General features: G+C 38.1%; 2 protein-coding genes across 3 annotated transcripts; one reads left to right on the top strand and one right to left on the bottom strand.

The window, feature by feature from the left end:
* Window positions 1–6,181: 6,181 nt before the first annotated feature.
* On the top strand, window positions 6,182–11,153 carry LOC141595968 (beta-glucosidase 46-like). Its single transcript, XM_074415946.1, has 12 exons — window positions 6,182–6,407; window positions 7,115–7,181; window positions 8,253–8,311; window positions 8,645–8,720; window positions 8,865–8,939; window positions 9,071–9,158; window positions 9,255–9,507; window positions 9,660–9,775; window positions 9,876–10,131; window positions 10,305–10,407; window positions 10,496–10,604; window positions 10,686–11,153. Exons 1-12 carry the CDS (start codon window positions 6,264–6,266, stop codon window positions 10,915–10,917), a joined length of 1,578 nt encoding a protein of 525 aa, XP_074272047.1. The 5' UTR covers window positions 6,182–6,263; the 3' UTR covers window positions 10,918–11,153.
* LOC141595970 (RNA pseudouridine synthase 6, chloroplastic-like) lies at window positions 9,553–17,532 on the bottom strand. Of its 2 annotated transcripts, none has more exons than XM_074415948.1 (10): window positions 17,264–17,530; window positions 15,279–15,407; window positions 14,908–15,162; window positions 14,740–14,821; window positions 14,080–14,195; window positions 13,947–14,001; window positions 13,717–13,828; window positions 13,185–13,354; window positions 12,615–12,948; window positions 9,553–9,836 (listed from the first exon to the last, which is right to left on the bottom strand). In XM_074415948.1, exons 1-9 carry the CDS (start codon window positions 17,446–17,448, stop codon window positions 12,676–12,678), a joined length of 1,377 nt encoding a protein of 458 aa, XP_074272049.1. In that variant the 5' UTR covers window positions 17,449–17,530; the 3' UTR covers window positions 9,553–9,836; window positions 12,615–12,675. The 2 variants fall into 2 exon arrangements, with proteins under 2 accessions (XP_074272049.1, XP_074272048.1); XM_074415947.1 differs by having other exon boundaries at window positions 9,714–9,836; window positions 12,615–12,960; window positions 17,264–17,532.
* Between the last annotated feature and the right edge of the window lie 407 nt (window positions 17,533–17,939).

Genomic DNA, 17,939 nt, shown 5'->3' with positions numbered 1-17,939 from the left:
CCGCCGAGGACTTCGTTTTGCGCGTATGACGCGGCACGTTACTAACAACCTTCGCCTGGGTCTCCACCGCACTCAAGCTTTTCAGCCGCTGCTCTATGAGATCAGTCGGCGACCTCCTGCGGTCATTGGGGAGAGCTTTGGGATGTAGGTTAGCAACGGTTTTATCTTTGTTCAGTCCCATTCTCCGGAGGATATCCTCAGACAGGTCCGGTCCAAAATGGCCTGCGAAGGAAACGAAGCAAGAGTTAAGTAGAAGAAATAAATCAAAATTCAAAGAACACAACGAGAACGGTGATGGGCCTCACACCGACCCCACTCACCCTGCGCTAGGGCCGGTATGAGGCCGACATGGCAAAGCGGCTCATCCTGAAGAATGATCTGCGTTGGAGGAATCCATCTTTTCGGCAGCCCACCTTTGTCTACCTCAAAAAGCCGCATTGCCAACCTCTCGTCCTCCGAGAGAAGAACCCTGCCAGCATCCATTTTGAGTTTCTTCCGGGAGACCCATCTGTCATGCTCCGCCTTAGTCTCACACCGCAAGTTAACTTGATCGAAAGGAGCGGGAAGCGGATAGTCGTTCGGCACCTTAACGTACACCCACCGACCCCCGCCCTTGCAAGAGGAAAGTTTGTCGCGAGTGACATAACCCTTCTCCGTGTGCACACTGAACCACCCGGCGCGGCCAGAGAATGACGGCTGGAGGTAGTGAAGTCGGCGAAATAAGTTCACCGTTGGGGCCTCCTCCTTGAAGAGACAAAGCCAGACAAACCCGATTATGGTCCTCATGGCCAACGGGTGCAATTGGGCAACGGCAACGTTCATGGCCTTAAGGATGGCCACAACATACCCATTCAGCGGAAACCGGAGCCCAAACTCCAAATGTCGCATATATACGCCGGTGTGGCCCGGTGGAGGGCAACAGACAAACACTGACCCTCCTCGGGATAACGATTTCGTAGCCCTCACCGAAGAAGAAATGTTTCTCGAAAAATATCTCACCGGAACAGCGGGCTAACTTATGAGTCCAAGTACAGTCAAGACGGACTTTACAAGCGAGGCCGTGATCCATAACGTACTTCCTCACGTTATTAGGACGAGCCTCCTCAGCATCGTCACCAAAATCTTCTGCATCATCATCGACATCAGAATCATCCTCCAATTCCTCCAGAATTCGAGGATCGACTTCGGGAGAGGGGGACCTACGGCCCGGCTTACTAGGCCCGGCGTCGGCAGAAGACATGTTTACAATGAAATTACAAAATTAAAAATTGGAAAGTTTGTTTGTTTACCTTGAAGAAAACGCTCGCCGGAGTAACAACTCTGGAAATTAGAAGACAAAGAAACCCTTGGAAGTTTAGAGAGAAGGAAATTTTGGAGAATGAAATTGGTGGCCAATTTTTTGAGCAATCGCCCTATTTATAGGGAAAAGCCCATGAAGCAGACCAATCGAGAACAGCCCATGAAGCGTCAACCAATCAAAGATGCGGACACGTGTCGGACATGCAACCACGGAATGTCAATCGTTGCAACAGTTGTGTCAATCAATGCAACAGTGACCAAACGTCTTCAACACGCCTATTCAAATCTCTCCGCCTATTCAACTTCCTCAAACAAATTCCCATGCACCTATTCTCCGCCGACCACATGATCAACCAAGCTAGACACCGCCGGCCGGGGGCAATCAAAAATAACCATAGCCTCAACCCGGTCTCGGCCAGCGTCCCTTTCTTTTCCACATCGGATGCCCAATACACATCCATGTGGAGGGGGGATATGGTACGGCCTAAGAAAGACTAGGCAGAGCAGAAGAAGCCGCCGCAGAAGAAGCCGATGCAGGAAAATTTTCTACAAACTACTTGCGCAGAATATACGCTCAGACGTACATCGAAGCCCATACCACGGCATAGACTACGCTGGGGGCAAATTGATGGGGCATATTCTGCACCGCTGACCAAGTCAAACATACTGAGCAAGGTCAAAGATGTCCACAGCAAGTCAACGACTTAGACAACCTAGCCGATGCCGCCCTCCGCCTGTCAACCCGGGTCCCGCGTGACAACCGCCAGGCCGGGACACATATCCGCGTACTCATATCCAAGACCCCTCGGCGGTGAGTCAACAGGGCCCGCCGGCCTGCCATAGGTCCCTCGGCCGAGGGGTAGATCAGTCTTTCCACCTGCTAGCCACTTGGCCACTACGTGACAAAAGGTGAAGTCTATAAATACTCCTCAACCTTCATTGAGGAAAGGATAATCAAATCCAATCGAGAAATACACAACTTGACCTAAATACACTATTCATCTGGTATAATCTTCCTTATCTCTCTACAATATATTCCTGGCCAATTAGCATACAACTTATACATCTAAGTTTACTGACTTGGGCGTCGGAGTGGGTACGCTTGGCACAAAGCCAAGCCCTCAGTTCGTTCATTGTTGCAGGAGAGGCCGAGAGGAACGATTAAGACCAAGGGAGAATCCAACTCAAGACATCATTCAACCGGCCACGAGTGGTAACTATACTTGCTCTGGAATTACACCCGGAACAGATATAATTATGATAAAATATGTTTACTACATATGAGGAATATCTTATCTAATCACACATGTTCGAGCTGCTCGCGAGCTTTTCGAGTCGAGCCAGCGTTTGCTCGGCTTGACTCGTTATGCTCTCAAGCCGAGCCCGAGCCCGAGTCGAGCTCGCACGAGCCGAGCTTTGACCGAGCCGATCTCGAGTTGCTCGCGAGCTGTCTCGGCTCATTAACACCCCTACTTGAGGCGACTCATACAAACTAAATGCACAATTTTTAGTAGTGTAATAATATATTTTAGTACGGTGCTCACTGTATATTGTTGTAGTGTTGTAATTGATCGATTTCATATTTGTTTTTCTTTAGGCTCAAAAACATTGACTTAGCACGCCGATAATGGTAAACAATTTATCGGCACTAGTGTGACACAAACTCATTAGCTCATTTTTTATCATATAAATACTGGTAAAAGAAAATACTAAGCTTTAAAAAGTGACTACGACTTATTTACAATATAACAATTGATTGGTTAATTATTTTACTAAATGCTTATTAACATTCCTAAATTGTACATATTCGTAAATTTTGCATATGTTCGGGTCGGATCGGGCCAAAATCCGGGCCGTAAAGGTGGCCAAACCCGGCCCTATTAAATTGAATCGGGCCATGGGCTTTGGGTCGTGGGCTTTTTGGGCCAAAAATTGAGGCCCAAGCCCGGAAAAAAATCGGGCTAGGCCGGGTCGGGCTAGCGGGCCTGGGCCATATGATCAGCTCTAGGTTTGGTATTGTGGTTGCTGACCTCATTCCTTAACCATAAGGTCAGGGTTTCAATCTCTACCCATGGGAATGGAGCAAGCTCTTTTGCCAGCCATTTACCTTTTTATGAGAGTACCCACTAATCGCGGCAAAAAGATTATATATTGTTGTCGACGGTGAACACCCCGGGTTACAACCAAAAACCAGAGGATTAATGTTTTTCAGCCTAATATTATTGGGTATAGCCGCATGGTAAGTTGGCAGCCCAGCCCATCCCAGAAAAGCAACAGAGGACAGAACTTGAGCCAGACCTCATACACCTAAACCCAGTGTCTGCTGTTAATAAAAAAAGTTATTATTTTGACCCAATCTCTACTTTCCCGAAACTCAAATTAAATTTCATTCTAAAATCAATTGACGTGCATAACTGCATATTAAGGATAAAAGTAACCCATTAAATTTGTTCGTCGTTTCATTTATATTAACTTTTCCGATATATTATGTTCTACCGCGCTTCATTTTATACTTAACTGTATGTGTTTTTTATACTTAATTGATTTTAGTATTAACAGTTTCATTTATATTAACTTTTCCGATATATTATGTTCTACCGCGCTTCATTTTAACACAAATGTATGTGTTTTTTTGCCTATAGAAAAAGTAGTGATGACTTAACTGTTAATACTAAGTCAATTGTGTTAAAATTTACAAATACTCCGGATTAGTAGTTAGTGATATTTTACCAAGTTGCTACTTTTAAAGTAGCTAGCAAAGTAGGGACTTTGGTATTTATAAAAAAAAATTAATCAATGTTACCTATGATAAAAGTCATTATTTGGCAAGTAGTGACTTTCCCTCAAATTTAAATATTAAAAAAAGAAAAAAAATTGCTAACGTGGACCTATTTGCAAAAATTAGTTTTAAACAGACTTTATAACAACAATTAATTTGAAAAATAAACCTAGAAATAAAAAAAAAATAAAAAGAAATGGAGAAGTCACATCATTAGATTAAAAAAAACGTTTCATTTTAAAAACAAATTGACACTTAAATAAACAATTCCATGACCTATAAACCAATCAATTCTCATTCACATGCGATATTTATAAACACAAAATAGTTTTAAATAGACTTTAAAAAACAAATAATTTGAAAAATAACCCTAAAAATAAAAAAGTTAAGTGGAATGGAGAAGTCATATCATTAGACTAAAAAACATTTCATTTTAAAACAAAATGACACTTAGATAAACGATTCCGTAACCTAAAAATAAACCAATCAGCGATATTTATAGAAGGATTTGAGCAAATTTTCATCCATTGAGATTCAAATATTTAGCTAAAATTAACAAAAAAAATGAATTTAGTTCAAAGTCAAATTTCCACTAGATGTCAATTTGTGAATTGTGAAGGTGTTTATAACATTTTGCATGATCCAATTAGAAGAAAGTGTCCAATGAATTGCATTTGGTCATGATAATGTTTCGAGTAATGGGTGATTCATAAGGATTTGTCTCTTTACTTAAAACAAGTTGTAAGAAATACGAATGAGTAACTCGTTGCATAAAGTTGTATAGAACTATCTCCAAATTTAGAATAACAAACTAATAAACTAGTTAACATTACAATTTTATTAATTTCAATAGTGGAACTATTTATTGATCGATTATGTGTTCATGTTAACTGAATCAGGATTTAAAGTTAGAAGAGTGACCATATTTTATCAATAAAAAGAAAATTCGAAAAATTACTATTTGTTTTAACAATCCAATTACTTTGTATGTCCTCACTTAAAGTTAACTAAATTAATTCAGAGTAATATGTTGTCGATCGACTTTATTTTTAGTTAATCTCTAAAGCTAAAATTCATGTTAAATGGATATTATATTATTATAAAACTATATCTATAGTACAATATAAATGTTTTGATTTAGTTGATATATTCGAGTAATCAGGAAATCCTCCCTTTTTAGGACTCAACATCGAATCCTATTGTCAGTCTCGATAAATTAAATTAGATAGACCATCTCCTCTCCTTTATCCAAGATCAAATAATAAGACCCGTGAAATTTCACTATAAGTTGAGCTCGAGTTTCTGTCTTGGAAGCGGCTTTCCTTTACCCATTAGCTAGCTCATTCATGACAGATCCGGGATTTGAACCTTTGCATGCCGCAATTGAGGCCGAACCTAAATCTGTGCTCGAGACTCAAGAGGTAGTTGTCTAGTTGTCCATATACTGTGATGTATTTTAATTAAATGGATGAAATTGGCTTGAACGGAGAGAGTATAAAACCGATATATATAGTGTGGGACTATATGTCTATCTTTCATATATGTCAATGTTGTGAAGAGACTAGAAACCTTATCACAAAATCTCATTGAAGACGGCGATATCCGTTACAAGCTTGTGACGGATACCATTTCCTCTCACAAAATACCCATGAGAGGTGAGTGGGGAAGCACATGGGGGGTGCATCACCTTGTCCCCTCTCCCTTTTTGTGAGAGGTCTTTAGCTTGTGACGGGATTAGCCCGTCACAAGCAAGACGCTTTAAAACCTTATTACATGCAAAAAAAACATAAAAAGGTAGGTGAATTCACGAGAATCGTTCGTTTTGATTTCAATGTCCCACCGGCCACGGTATAGTACGAGTCTATTCCACCAATCGTTGGTTAGCGCAGTGATAGCATGAGGCTGCGCTTGGTAGGGAGGTCTGCGGATCGATCCCCCACAACTGCGATTAGGAGGGGTTTAAATACCGTAATCCTTGAACACGCCTCGAAATCCGGATTAGTCGACCCAATATGGTTCGGATTACCGGATGGTTTAGACAAAAAAAAAAAAAAAATATGAGTCTATTCCCATTATAAAAGGTAGCTAAAGTAGTGAGTACTCCTATTAGTCCTATATAACACATAAAAATAAACCAAAAATATCGATAATTCTTTAATTAGAGTAATATTATTAGTTGCACGAAATGGTAGCAAAAACAACGTTAATTATCATTTCCTTTGGTATAATTTTATCTTCGATTTCTTCGCATGTATCTTCTTCTTCTTCTTCTTCAAGATCAGTACTTCCTTCTAACTTCCTTTTCGGGACGGCTTCGTCGGCTTATCAGGTAATTCGATTACTCCTAAACAGTGGCGGAGCCATGATTTTAGACCAGTGGGGCAAAAAATTTCAGGGGGACGAAGTGGTTATACATAAGGCAACCCCGGAAAAAATCGAAAATTTTAACTAAAAATTTCGAAATTTTCAAATGTCTGATAGTCCCCCTGGCTCCACCAGTGCTCCTAAATGCTTTTTTAAGCACGTAACGTTAGTTTTCTTTAATTAAGTCGTTTAGATAAATTGCATGCATGATGCATGCCATACCCTTCAGTTGTTTACATATGAAATGATCACGAATCCATGCAACAAACGATAGAAAGGATCAAATTAAGGAAGAAGTGGCAAGGATGAACATGTGTCTGTCTTTTGCATGCATGCATGTAACACCCTTTATTAGTGTGAGATAGAACCAAAAGATTAATTAAGCTGATGGTTGGAGTCTTAAAATCGATTTCATACTCACGCCCCTTATACGAATGTCCTTTGAACTTGAAGTGTAGATATAACTGCAGCCTGCAGGTCTCCTCGTATCTGGTACTAATATTCCACTTTAAAAGTGAAGGCGGTGAGATTTGAACCCGTGATCTCTTGATCACACTGACGCTAATACCATGTCAAGAAACTATTTCAATTTTATACTCTAACATAATTACTCTCTTTTATTTCAATCGTTTGTTTACATATTATATTTATTTATTTTCGGCTTATTTTCAGTATGAAGGTGCATACTTAAGTGATGGTAAAGGCCTAAACAATTGGGATACCTTCACACATACCTCAGGTGAATTTTTTTCATAAACTACGTGTATATCTATATGTCACCTTATGCTTAAATGCTTTTTATAAAGATTATGTATATATTTCACATACTACAAATTAAAATCATTTTCCGCCATGAATTAAAACATTTCATAATTTTACCACAACGGTTTTATTTGAGAATTTGTGCTAATTCCGCTAGTCTTTATGCATTTCAAATATAAAACCAAACACAAATTCTTGTTTCAGACGGACACTTTTGGTCTTATTTGTCAGACGGATAAAATGTTGTCATTTTTTAAGAAAATGTAACCAATTAATTCACAAAATGTTATGACTAGAGGTGTCATTTTTTACCCTGAAAATGATGTGAACAATAATGGTAACATGTTATAAAAAAATAACAACATTTTATTGTAAAATGATGACATGTTACCCGTCTTATTTCAGACCAAAAGCAATGATCTTAAGAAAAAATGACCGAAAACCAAAATAGATGACTTTTGAGAACAACTAAATGATTTTTTTTCCCATCATTTCATATCATAGTCAAATAGTATCATACGGATTAACCAATAACCTGAATTTATTGGTTTTATGGTTTTATTTTTTCTTGCATATGTCACATTATAACAACTTTATGTCCATATGTCAACCACGAAAAGGATGGCTTACCTAAAGTAAAACGTAATTTGCACGAACTCCACAATCGGTGTCGTGTCAAGAATTTCGGAGGCCTTAACCGAAAACTAATTCCGAGGCCTAATTAACATATATAACTAGTTAATCGTTATTTTTCTAATTTTTTTAGCTACTTAGTCAATTATTGTGGTTTAAAAATTTAATCAAACCTAAACCGCTCACACCTCTTCGTGAAAGGCAACATTTATACGGAGTATTATGTTTGGGTAAGATCGGAGGGAATAATAATAATAATCCCCGAAATTTAATGTCATTAACCGAAACTGATCTATCACGGTGTCGTCTATCATATTAAAAATCCTGTAACACAACACATAGGCCACCCGAATATTATTAAATATTTTCGCATTCTAACTTTTATTGATCTTACCATATTGTTTTCATATTATAGGATTGATTATCGACAGAAGTAATGGGGACGTTGCAAATGATCACTACCACCGCTACAAGGTACAAAATCGGACTGTCACAGTTTAATATAATGTGTATCAGTTAGCCTCCTTTAAGACAGACGTATCCATATAGTTGAAGTAGGTCAAGTCTTACACTATTTAGATAGATGAGACAAAGTTCCGTTATTCCTTATATTTTACTCATTTATCTTCATCTATGCAAGTGGGTAATATTTGACCCATTTTTAACTATAAAGTAAAACGGATATATCCCCTATCCGTCTTAGACGAGAATCTGTGGATGAATCTACGCGACAATTCAACCATATTGTTGGATATCGTACGAGATAGTTTACTACTTTACTCTGATTGATATGGACTATGAAAACAGGAAGACGTTGAGTTAATGGCGGATCTAGGACTCAATAGCTACCGTTTCTCCATCTCATGGGCAAGAATTACACCAAGTGAGTTAATCTCCGTCAACTTAATTATCCCAACAACAAAGACGGAAAAGTTAAATGAAAAATGAGATGACGCCATCAGGTTTCCCGGGTCTTGGTATCACCCTCTCACATATATAATGTTGTTTGCCTGTGGTGATTAAACAGAAGGTAGATATGGAGGGATCAATTTCGCCGGTATCAGTTTCTATAACAAGCTCATCGACGCTTTGCTCCTAAAAGGTTTGTTTTTAAGACATTTGCTCCCTTCACCCTCTTCAAAAGCCAAAGACGTCGACAGGTCTTTGGCTCAACTAGAAACGAAAAGCTGAAAAGCCGAATACTAAATCACAGCTATTTGCACCCATGAACAGGGATTCAACCATTTGTGACATTGAACCATTTCGACATGCCTCAAGAACTCGAAGACAGATATCATGGATGGCTTGGTGAAGAAATACAGTAAGTACTAAAGAAACAAGAAACCATATTGCTTGTAACTTTCGAAGTTAAGCGAGCCTTAACCTTAAAACCGACATTGAAAACCATTGCTTTCAGGAAGGACTTCGAGTACTATTCAGATGTATGCTTTAAGTATTTCGGAGACAGGGTAAAATACTGGGTTACCTTCAATGAGCCAAATGTTGTGGTCCCTTATGGCTACCGAAGTGGTCTATACCCACCGGGACGATGTTCTGGTTCTTTCGGAAAATGTTTTGAAGGCGACTCCGAGAAAGAACCCTTCATTGCTGCTCATAACATCATCCTGTCTCATGCAGCTTCTGTTAATCTTTACAGGACAAAGTACCAGGTATCAATGCATGTAACAGAGTACATTAACAGATCACCTAAATCGTTCACATTTACTTTTATAGCGAAGTTTCAGAAGTCGGGTACATATACAAATTGAGTCGGGTACATGAACTTTAATAATATGGACCCTAACATTTGCATAACAACCAGGAAAAACAAGGAGGTTTGATTGGGATTGTGCTGCATTGTCTATGGTTTGAGCCTATCAGCAACTCGACGGTCGACAAACTTGCAGTCGAACGAGCTCAATCCTTTTTCATGAAATGGTTAGCTTGAAATTCTGATCAACATTCTTTCATAACTCGAAACTTTAACCAACGAACCAATCTGCACGAGCAAATAAGTGAAATCAAAATCCAATTGCAGGTTTTTAGACCCAATTATGTTCGGAGAGTACCCGGCAGAAATGAGAAAGATTCTCGGAACAAATTTACCGAGATTTTCAAGCAAAGAGAAGAAGACACTAAATAAAGCAGTGGATTTCATAGGCATAAACCAATACAGCAGTTTTTATGTTCAGGACTGCATGTTTTCGAGTTGCGAAGCTGGAAGTGGAGTTTCTTGGACAGAAGGATCCTTTCTAAGAACTCCATGGAAAAATGACATTCTTATTGGTGAACCAGTAAGTATCCTCGGAAAATAACATAACATCATCATTAAACTACTCCGTCTGTCACAATTATATATCTCGCTTGACTTTACGTGAGAGACTGACGAAGGGGTATAACTTGGTCTTTTTTTTCCGATTTTTTCAAGTTTCTAATTTTTTTTTTTTCTTGACCAATTTACTTAAAGACGGCTATGGATTGGCTCTACATCCACCCACAAGGAATGGAGAAAATAGTTACCTATGTGAAAGAACGGTACAACAATACGCCCATGTACATCACAGAAAACGGTAAGTGCTCAAAATAATAGCTCAGCTATCGGAAGATTCAGAGGGATAATTTACGATGAAATTACGTCAAGAACTCTTCATCTTTCAGGATTTGCTCAAGAAAGTAATCAAAGTACCTCAACCGGTGAACTACTCAATGACTTCAAGAGAGTCGAGTACATGGCGGGTTATTTGGATGCACTTCTTAAGACTATTCGGTAAGCAATCGTGTTATCTAACACGACGCCTATCGTTCATATTCTACTCTCCTCCTACCATCTAATGTACAATGTTACCAGGAATGGAGCAGATGTCAGAGGATACTTTGCCTGGTCATTACTTGACAATTTCGAATGGTTAGAAGGATACACCAAGCGATTCGGACTATACCATGTTGATTATACGACACTTCGGCGAACAGCAAAAAAATCCGTCAAATGGTACAAAAATTTCATTTCAAAACACAAGAAACCGCTACTGTCGAAGAATACAGGATATGAGAAAGGGTGGATGTCATTACGAGAGTCCTAAGACAACTACGTATCCATGTCATTTCTGCAGTAAGCAAACAATAAATGTAAAAAAATCTCGGAAAATTGGAACAATACAGAGAAGAATACCCTAATGTAAGAAAGTTGTAGTCTTTCATTGATTTTATCAGGTTTCATTATACAGTATGTTCAGTAATCAGTACGATAGAATTGACGACACAGATTTAATATCAGCTTATAAATTATTAATAGAACTGTCAATTATTCTTAGATCCAATAATGCATACAAGATCTAATTTTTTCCCAAAGTTATGATACAGGTCGAGCGGCCAATAATGGCCGAGCCCACACGGTCACACCTATAATAACACGACGAACAACCATGCAAAAATGACAATTGTCGTCCTTTTTTTTGGGGGGTGTCCAATAACAATATACCATCCTCGGCCCCAGGATACACTATATTTTTCAAAATCTCGTTCACATATAACAATATACCATCCTCGGCTCCAAGGTACACTATATTTTTCAAAATCCCGCTCACTTAATTTGTGAAACGTAGGAATTTAGTGGAACCGAGGAAGTACAAAACTACAAACTAGCCATGAAAATCAAATAATACGATCACTACGGAACAAAAGAAGTATTATCACAGCCAGTTCAGAATTTTTTGTAATGAGTACAGTACCTATTTGATCGCAACAGATCGTAAATAATTGCCTGCTAATCATTAAAAGAAACTATTGATAGTCACATTCAAGTCATAATTGTTCATTAGTTATGTTTCAGCCGTTCATGTTCTCTCAGCCATTTACTGTCAATCATACTGCTATCACTCTCTGCCTGTCATTTTCATTACTATTACATAATGCAAATAGTTCTTAAAATTCTTTCGGGATAATTTTAATCAAAGGTAAACAAATGATTGGGGCAGAGGGAGTAATCGTTATCACTGAAGGTCATACAGTAATATAGTTGGCAATTCAAGCAAAGATTCAACCAAAATGTGGCAGAAGGAAATATTGTCAAAAGATAGTTGCTTTAAACAAATTTCGTAAAAAGATGGGTTTTCAGACATATTTATGTATTAAGTGGTCGTTCTAATTTTTTCCTGATATACATAATACGAGTGTAAACCAAAAGAGCTTAAAACAGTTTCACACCAAGGACTAATGAGCCTGAGAACTTGTGGATTCGGCTAGACCTAAGCTCCACTCGAAACTGAGCATTCTGTCGAGCCTTGAGTCGATGGTGCAACTGTCTAAGGCTAGTAAGAAATTTTAGACAAATGAGCACAAGGGCTAATATTGGATCAAGAGTGATGGTTACGAGAGTAATGACACTCAAGACAAATAAGAAAATGAGAGAAATGGAAGCGGTGAAGGGAAAATAACGGGTAGTGAAGGAGGATGAAGGGGTGGTAAGAATAATATTACGCGCATAAAAGAGTATTGCAATAGTGCAGTACTCTTAGTCTGGAGGCGAGTAATAATTAGCCCTTTCTAATTAGCCCTTTGTTTTACCCCGACCGAGCAACCCCAAAGAGTAAGTGAGTAACTAATGGGTAGAAGATAACCAAACAAAGAATGAAGAACCAGGAATGACATTAATAAGTAGCAATTAGCAAGAATTTAAGCACTGCATCAATCAAAATCGACATATAACATGCAAGTACACAAGTACAAAGTTTAAGTGGCAAAATGAACTGATAAAAAATACCAGGTGAAAAACACCAACCTGGGCTCCTATGAAACAAGACATTTCATTCATCACCGAACCACCAGAATCTGAAGCATCATCATCTCCACCAGGGTAATCCAGCGTCATACAAATGTTCATCATTGTCCCATGAAATTTGACATGCTTGAAGACCGACAGCTATGCTAGGCTCCTTTCCATGCAGAGAAATCCACTTCTCAATCGCATTTCTCTTGTCATTTTCAGAAGCATACCTTCTCTTCTGTTTGCCAAATGGATTAACTCTGGGGTCACTTAACGCTTCACGGGTAGCTGGCATATACATCGAATCCCCGATCAGAGGGGCACCACAAGAAGCCAATTGTGCTCGAATCTGTCCATAGCCCTAGAGAATTATTAAAGAAGTACAGCACCAGTTCATCCATTCATTAACATTGAAACAATGCTATGGCTAATAATTCTAACCTACTTGTCATCTACGTTTAATAGTTCCGTCTTTCAGCGTACACACGAGGATATAGCGCAGTGAACCCAACCGCACAATTACATATTTAAGTTCTAGTGCCAGGTAACAAATTAAAAATTAAATAAGATGTGTGTAATAATCACCTGATGAGTTCGGCCGGTCAATAGATTGATTTTACATTCATAGGCGAATTTCTTTTCGGGCCATCCACAGTCTTCGATTTTATACTTCGCTTCAATATCAGGAGTTGGCCAGGGAACTTTGTTGCATTCCAAAACTTCAAGCTGGCATAACTGCCATCCTTCCATATACTCTGTATTCAATTAAAACCATTAACATCAGAATTCAGAATAGCTAGAACTCCGACAACAATGACAAGGTTGTGTAGAACTGACAAAAGTTAACCAGACTTTGGAAACCCAATCCCACCTACAAAAATTGACATGATTCAATAATGACTAGACCCTAATCCAACTCGGCCTAAAAGGTGACATTGATGTGAAGAAACAGAACCTCGTATGATGCACAACCCTTAAATCGACCATAGAGACACGAATGACATTTGTCATCTATGCGCAGATTTTTTACAGCATTGCAGCATACGTGAACTTTATCCACATATGATATGACATTCACACTAATAACAAGTGATTTGGAATGGTTAAGCGTCGTTACCTTCAGAGACTATTCGCGGTGCAAGCTTAGCTGGACGCATATAATGAGTGATCACTCCACATGATACTGGAGCCGCAGCAAAGGCAAGATAAAGTTTCTTAACCATTTTCTCCTAATTTAAACAAAAAAAAACTCAAGTCAGCTTCTCGCTTAATAAGGTTTCCACAGCTTAATACTTTTACATTACTGACGCAAGTTTAATTAGAGATTTAGAGGCAACGAAAACATACTCTAATCATCCAATGAAAAACGGAGCAAAAGTCTTCTGTTTTGGCAAGCACAACACTGAAAGGTGTTTAATATGAGGCAGTGTGCAAAAATTGTTTAGCAAAAGATATTGCAAAAGTTAGTATGTATCATCACCATCCTTCAGTGCAGTTATCAATCTGATGTGTAGTGAAGAGGGGGCTACTCAATCCCAGAGCACGAGCAGCAAAGTTCACACAAGTTTCTTCAATATTGTTTGACGTTCCTCCTACCTAAGCAAAAAGGAAAAGGATTGAACAAGGTATCATGAAGGTAAAAATCAGAAGATAAAAAGAGCAGTACAAATATTATCCATGGACAACAAAGAGGACAATTCAGAGAATGGAAAGCATATAAGGAAAGATGATAGCTTGGCAAAAGATAACAGAACACTGTAATAATAAAAAGTTAAGCACCATAAAAAGGTAAGCACCGATAAAGGCACTGTGATTGCCTAGTTTCAGCCCAATGACATTAGTCAAAGACTTATAAAGCTAGTTTACGAACAGAATTCTCAATGCTTCTAGCAAAAATTATCTAACAGGATTAACAAGATGTCTGCCATATTCTACTAACATATTCACCTAAAATGTTTAGTTTTTTGGGGTGTTGTTGTGTTGGAGATTGAGCAGGCGACTCTCTACGTCCCTAGTCCACACTCCACTTGCATGTACCCAAAAAAAAGGTTTTTGACATAAAAGTTAACTTTTGGACATGACAAAAAGAGTAAGATATTGCAGTTGTTCAGCTGTGAAGTCCCAAGAGTTGGTTACGTACAGATGTACCAGCAGGCTTGTCCAGAACCACATATGATTCGGTATCGGCTACAATTCTCGACTTCCAGTCAACTTCATAACACCTGATAGAAACTAAAAAATCAGCTTACATATAGTAAAAAATAATAATGAAAGGACAAGAAATAATCACAATTTTAATCTCAAAAACCTTGGGAAGCGTCTTGGGTGTACATATACACGCAAGTAGGTTCCAACTTCAACCATTTCATCAGTATGAGTAATCCTGAAGGTCTTTTGTGCTTCACGAATGGTTTTTCCTATGATTGATTGCCGGTTTCTTAGAAAACCACGAGAAGTAAACTTCTTGTATACTTTGACTTCCTCCAGTGTAGCGGTTGCTGGAGGGTCAGGATGTACAAGTGCATAATGAACAGCTCCAAAACGTATGAGGTCAGCAACATACCTTAAAAAATCATTAAGTTAATATCTTCATTAGACCCTCAAAACTCATAAGTGTAAAGTGGTATCATCAACGATAAAATCAATGAGAAGACAATAACAGCTTACAGCCTCACTCACAGAGGTGGAAGATCCAATGTCCTGCTAATATAATCACAAACACGACTTTCTTCTAAAACAACTAAGTGTTCAACTCTTGGCGGGAGATCTGTTGAACGACTGGGAAACAGGCGATCATATTCTGGATATCTGACAGGAAATGACGATAGTTCAGGCAATAGAAAAAGAGTTGGTCAAACATGGCCTATGTTTCATAAAATGCTAAGCACTACCTAAGCCAATTAAGGAACTTAATATGTTAGCTGGGATTAAGCTGATTTCCCCTAAATCAACACACTGACACCCACTGTTTGAAGACTTGAGTTTAAAATCAAAGTAAACCAACATGCCCTGATTTTCGATCCCATTACCATACATAATATTATACTTCAGTTTAGTACGAAATAAAAGTCCTATTTTTTCCGTTCAAGAAGCTTATATATGACAACACACTTTGTAAACCAATCATAGATACAAAAATCAAAGCTTCGTCAAGCAGCATGTTATAACAATCAGGGTTTACTTGTAAGAGATTGTCTAAATGACATTGTCTTATACAAGATCATGTTGAAACATCCGACAAATAATCAGCACTTGAGTAATAACAAGTTCAGAAATATACCAATCAAGCTTCATCAAAGTTATGTATTCTTTTACATTGCGCTGTAGGGCGTGTTAAATAGGTGTAGTCACCATTGCAGAACAGTGGTTCACATTATTTACTCATTGAGTAGATATAAGGTTGAAAATGAGAGGGAGTGAGAATGTCTAATAGCAAATACTCCATATCTCAGATTGTGTAACAAGGGTTCATTTCTAAGCAATGTAATGAGGTCTTTACGAGTAACACCAAGAGGGGAATGGCGGAGAAAGCAATAAGAAAGAGAGGGCTGTAATCCTCACATATTAATGTAGTGTGTTTCCATACGAAAGAGGTAGTAACTAATAACCATTGTCAGATTAATGTAACCAAATACATTCCCTTCCTTCTGACCCCTCTCACTCCCCTCACTCTCCTGCTTAATGTACTAGACGCAATAGCGAAGTGAGGCAGCTAGTACAGACTACCATCTCCCTTTTGTTGTTAATTTTGATTTTTGCTTAGTTAAAAGTTTCGATTTTTTTTCAAGTTATTCTGTTGCATTAGTAACTTAACACCACCACTTCTCTCCCCTCACTCCCCTCGTTTTCCAGCTTAATGTACTAAATACAACGGCAAAACGAGGCAACTAGTACGGGCTGTCATCTCCCTTGTTAGCTAAATTTGATTTTTGCTTAGTTAAAAGTTTCGATTTTTCCCAAAGTTACTCCATTGCATTACTAACTTAACACCCCCCCACACCTGTTCAAATTTTCAAACTATCAAACACCCAAAACTCGAAACTTGGCTCCGCCACCAACTAAATAAAGAACCCATTACATCTTAATAATGATCATTACATAAACCTAATAAACCCTATATATCACATCTCTATCAATACAAATTTATTACTCCTACATAAAACCCTAATAATTACATCTAATAAAAACACAAATTCATCAAAATTAAACTCAAATTTGCCAAAATCAAATTACACTTCATAATCACTCCAATTATCCAATTAATCATTAGAAAAGCCCTAATTGACATTATAATCCCACATACTAACCTTTGTCCCAATCATTTGTTTACCTTTGATTAAAATACTCCCCACAAGCAATCAAAAAATGTAAACAAATGATCGAGACGGATGCAGTATATATCTCTATCAACTGAAATGTATTAAGCCAACCTAAAAACCCTAATTACATCTAATCAAAACACACAAATTAAATAAAATTAAGCTCAAATTATTTAAACTCAAATTACACTTCATAATCAATCCAATTCTCCAATCAATCATCCAAAAATCCCCAAAGTCCCAATTAATTGAACAAAACTACAAGATTACAAACTCAATAAAACACAACTAAAATAAAGTAATTAAAACACAAAAAAAATGAAAGTTTGATGAAACTAAAGGTACCCAATTGTTGAGATAGAAGATGAACCAACGGCAGCCCAATTGCTCTTTCGTAAAAGGGTCACCGGAAAATAACGCCGGAAAATCGCCGGAGTGACACGTGTCAGGCTATGATTGGTCCTTGTTCGGTGAGATAAGAGTGTTGGCGCGAAATTAGGTGTGGGAATTGTAATTGGGTGAACGGACATATTTGCAAATTGATACGGGTCACAAAATTGATCAAGTTTGTGAAAAGAAAATAAAAGACACTAGTCTTTATTATGAAAGCCCATAAAAGAACTTTGGACCTTCTAGCTTCAAATGGTAAATGAAGCATATAAACTCGGGATTCCAGAGTTCCGAAATAAAAATGTCAGTAAATCACAAAGACGGCTTCTCGGGTCAAATAAAGCGGCATCACAAATTTCAAGGAATCATGGATGACATTTGACGTTGTCAGTGTGCGATAATTAAGTAGGAGACGGAAATCAGATACTCCATAAAAATTGTTTAGTGTTATTTATTTGGAGCTGAAATTGAATAACGAAACGATTTCGGACACGTGGTAGAAACCAAGAGAAAAGGAAACACGACACGGAACGGCCTCTCAAACGGCTCAAATTAAAGTATATAATACACGCTTTTCGGGATTTTATGGTCCCGGAACTAAAATGTCTGTAAATCACACGGATAATTTTTC

This window comes from Silene latifolia, chromosome 8 (assembly GCF_048544455.1).
Source record: "Silene latifolia isolate original U9 population chromosome 8, ASM4854445v1, whole genome shotgun sequence".
Lineage (NCBI taxonomy): Eukaryota > Viridiplantae > Streptophyta > Magnoliopsida > Caryophyllales > Caryophyllaceae > Silene > Silene latifolia.
Note: the sequence above shows the minus strand (reverse complement) of the source record. Positions and strands in the feature narration are given on the sequence as shown.

What these genes read in the sequence shown, in the direction of transcription:
- LOC141595968 (XM_074415946.1), top strand. Translation starts at nt 6,264, where the DNA reads ATGGTAGCAAAAACAACGTTAATTATCATTTCCTTTGGTATAATTTTA. An exon ending in ATGGGCAAGAATTACACCAA is followed by an intron (nt 8,721 to 8,864) that starts GTGAGTTAATCT and finishes GTGATTAAACAG; the next exon opens with AAGGTAGATATGGAGGGATC. An exon ending in CGACGCTTTGCTCCTAAAAG is followed by an intron (nt 8,940 to 9,070) that starts GTTTGTTTTTAA and finishes ACCCATGAACAG; the next exon opens with GGATTCAACCATTTGTGACA.
- LOC141595970 (XM_074415947.1), bottom strand. Translation starts at nt 17,448, where the DNA reads ATGTCCGTTCACCCAATTACAATTCCCACACCTAATTTCGCGCCAACA. An exon ending in TCTTCTATCTCAACAATTGG is followed by an intron (nt 15,408 to 17,263) that starts GTACCTTTAGTT and finishes ATTTCCTGTCAG; the next exon opens with ATATCCAGAATATGATCGCC. An exon ending in ACCGCGAATAGTCTCTGAAG is followed by an intron (nt 13,355 to 13,716) that starts GTAACGACGCTT and finishes AATTGAATACAG; the next exon opens with AGTATATGGAAGGATGGCAG.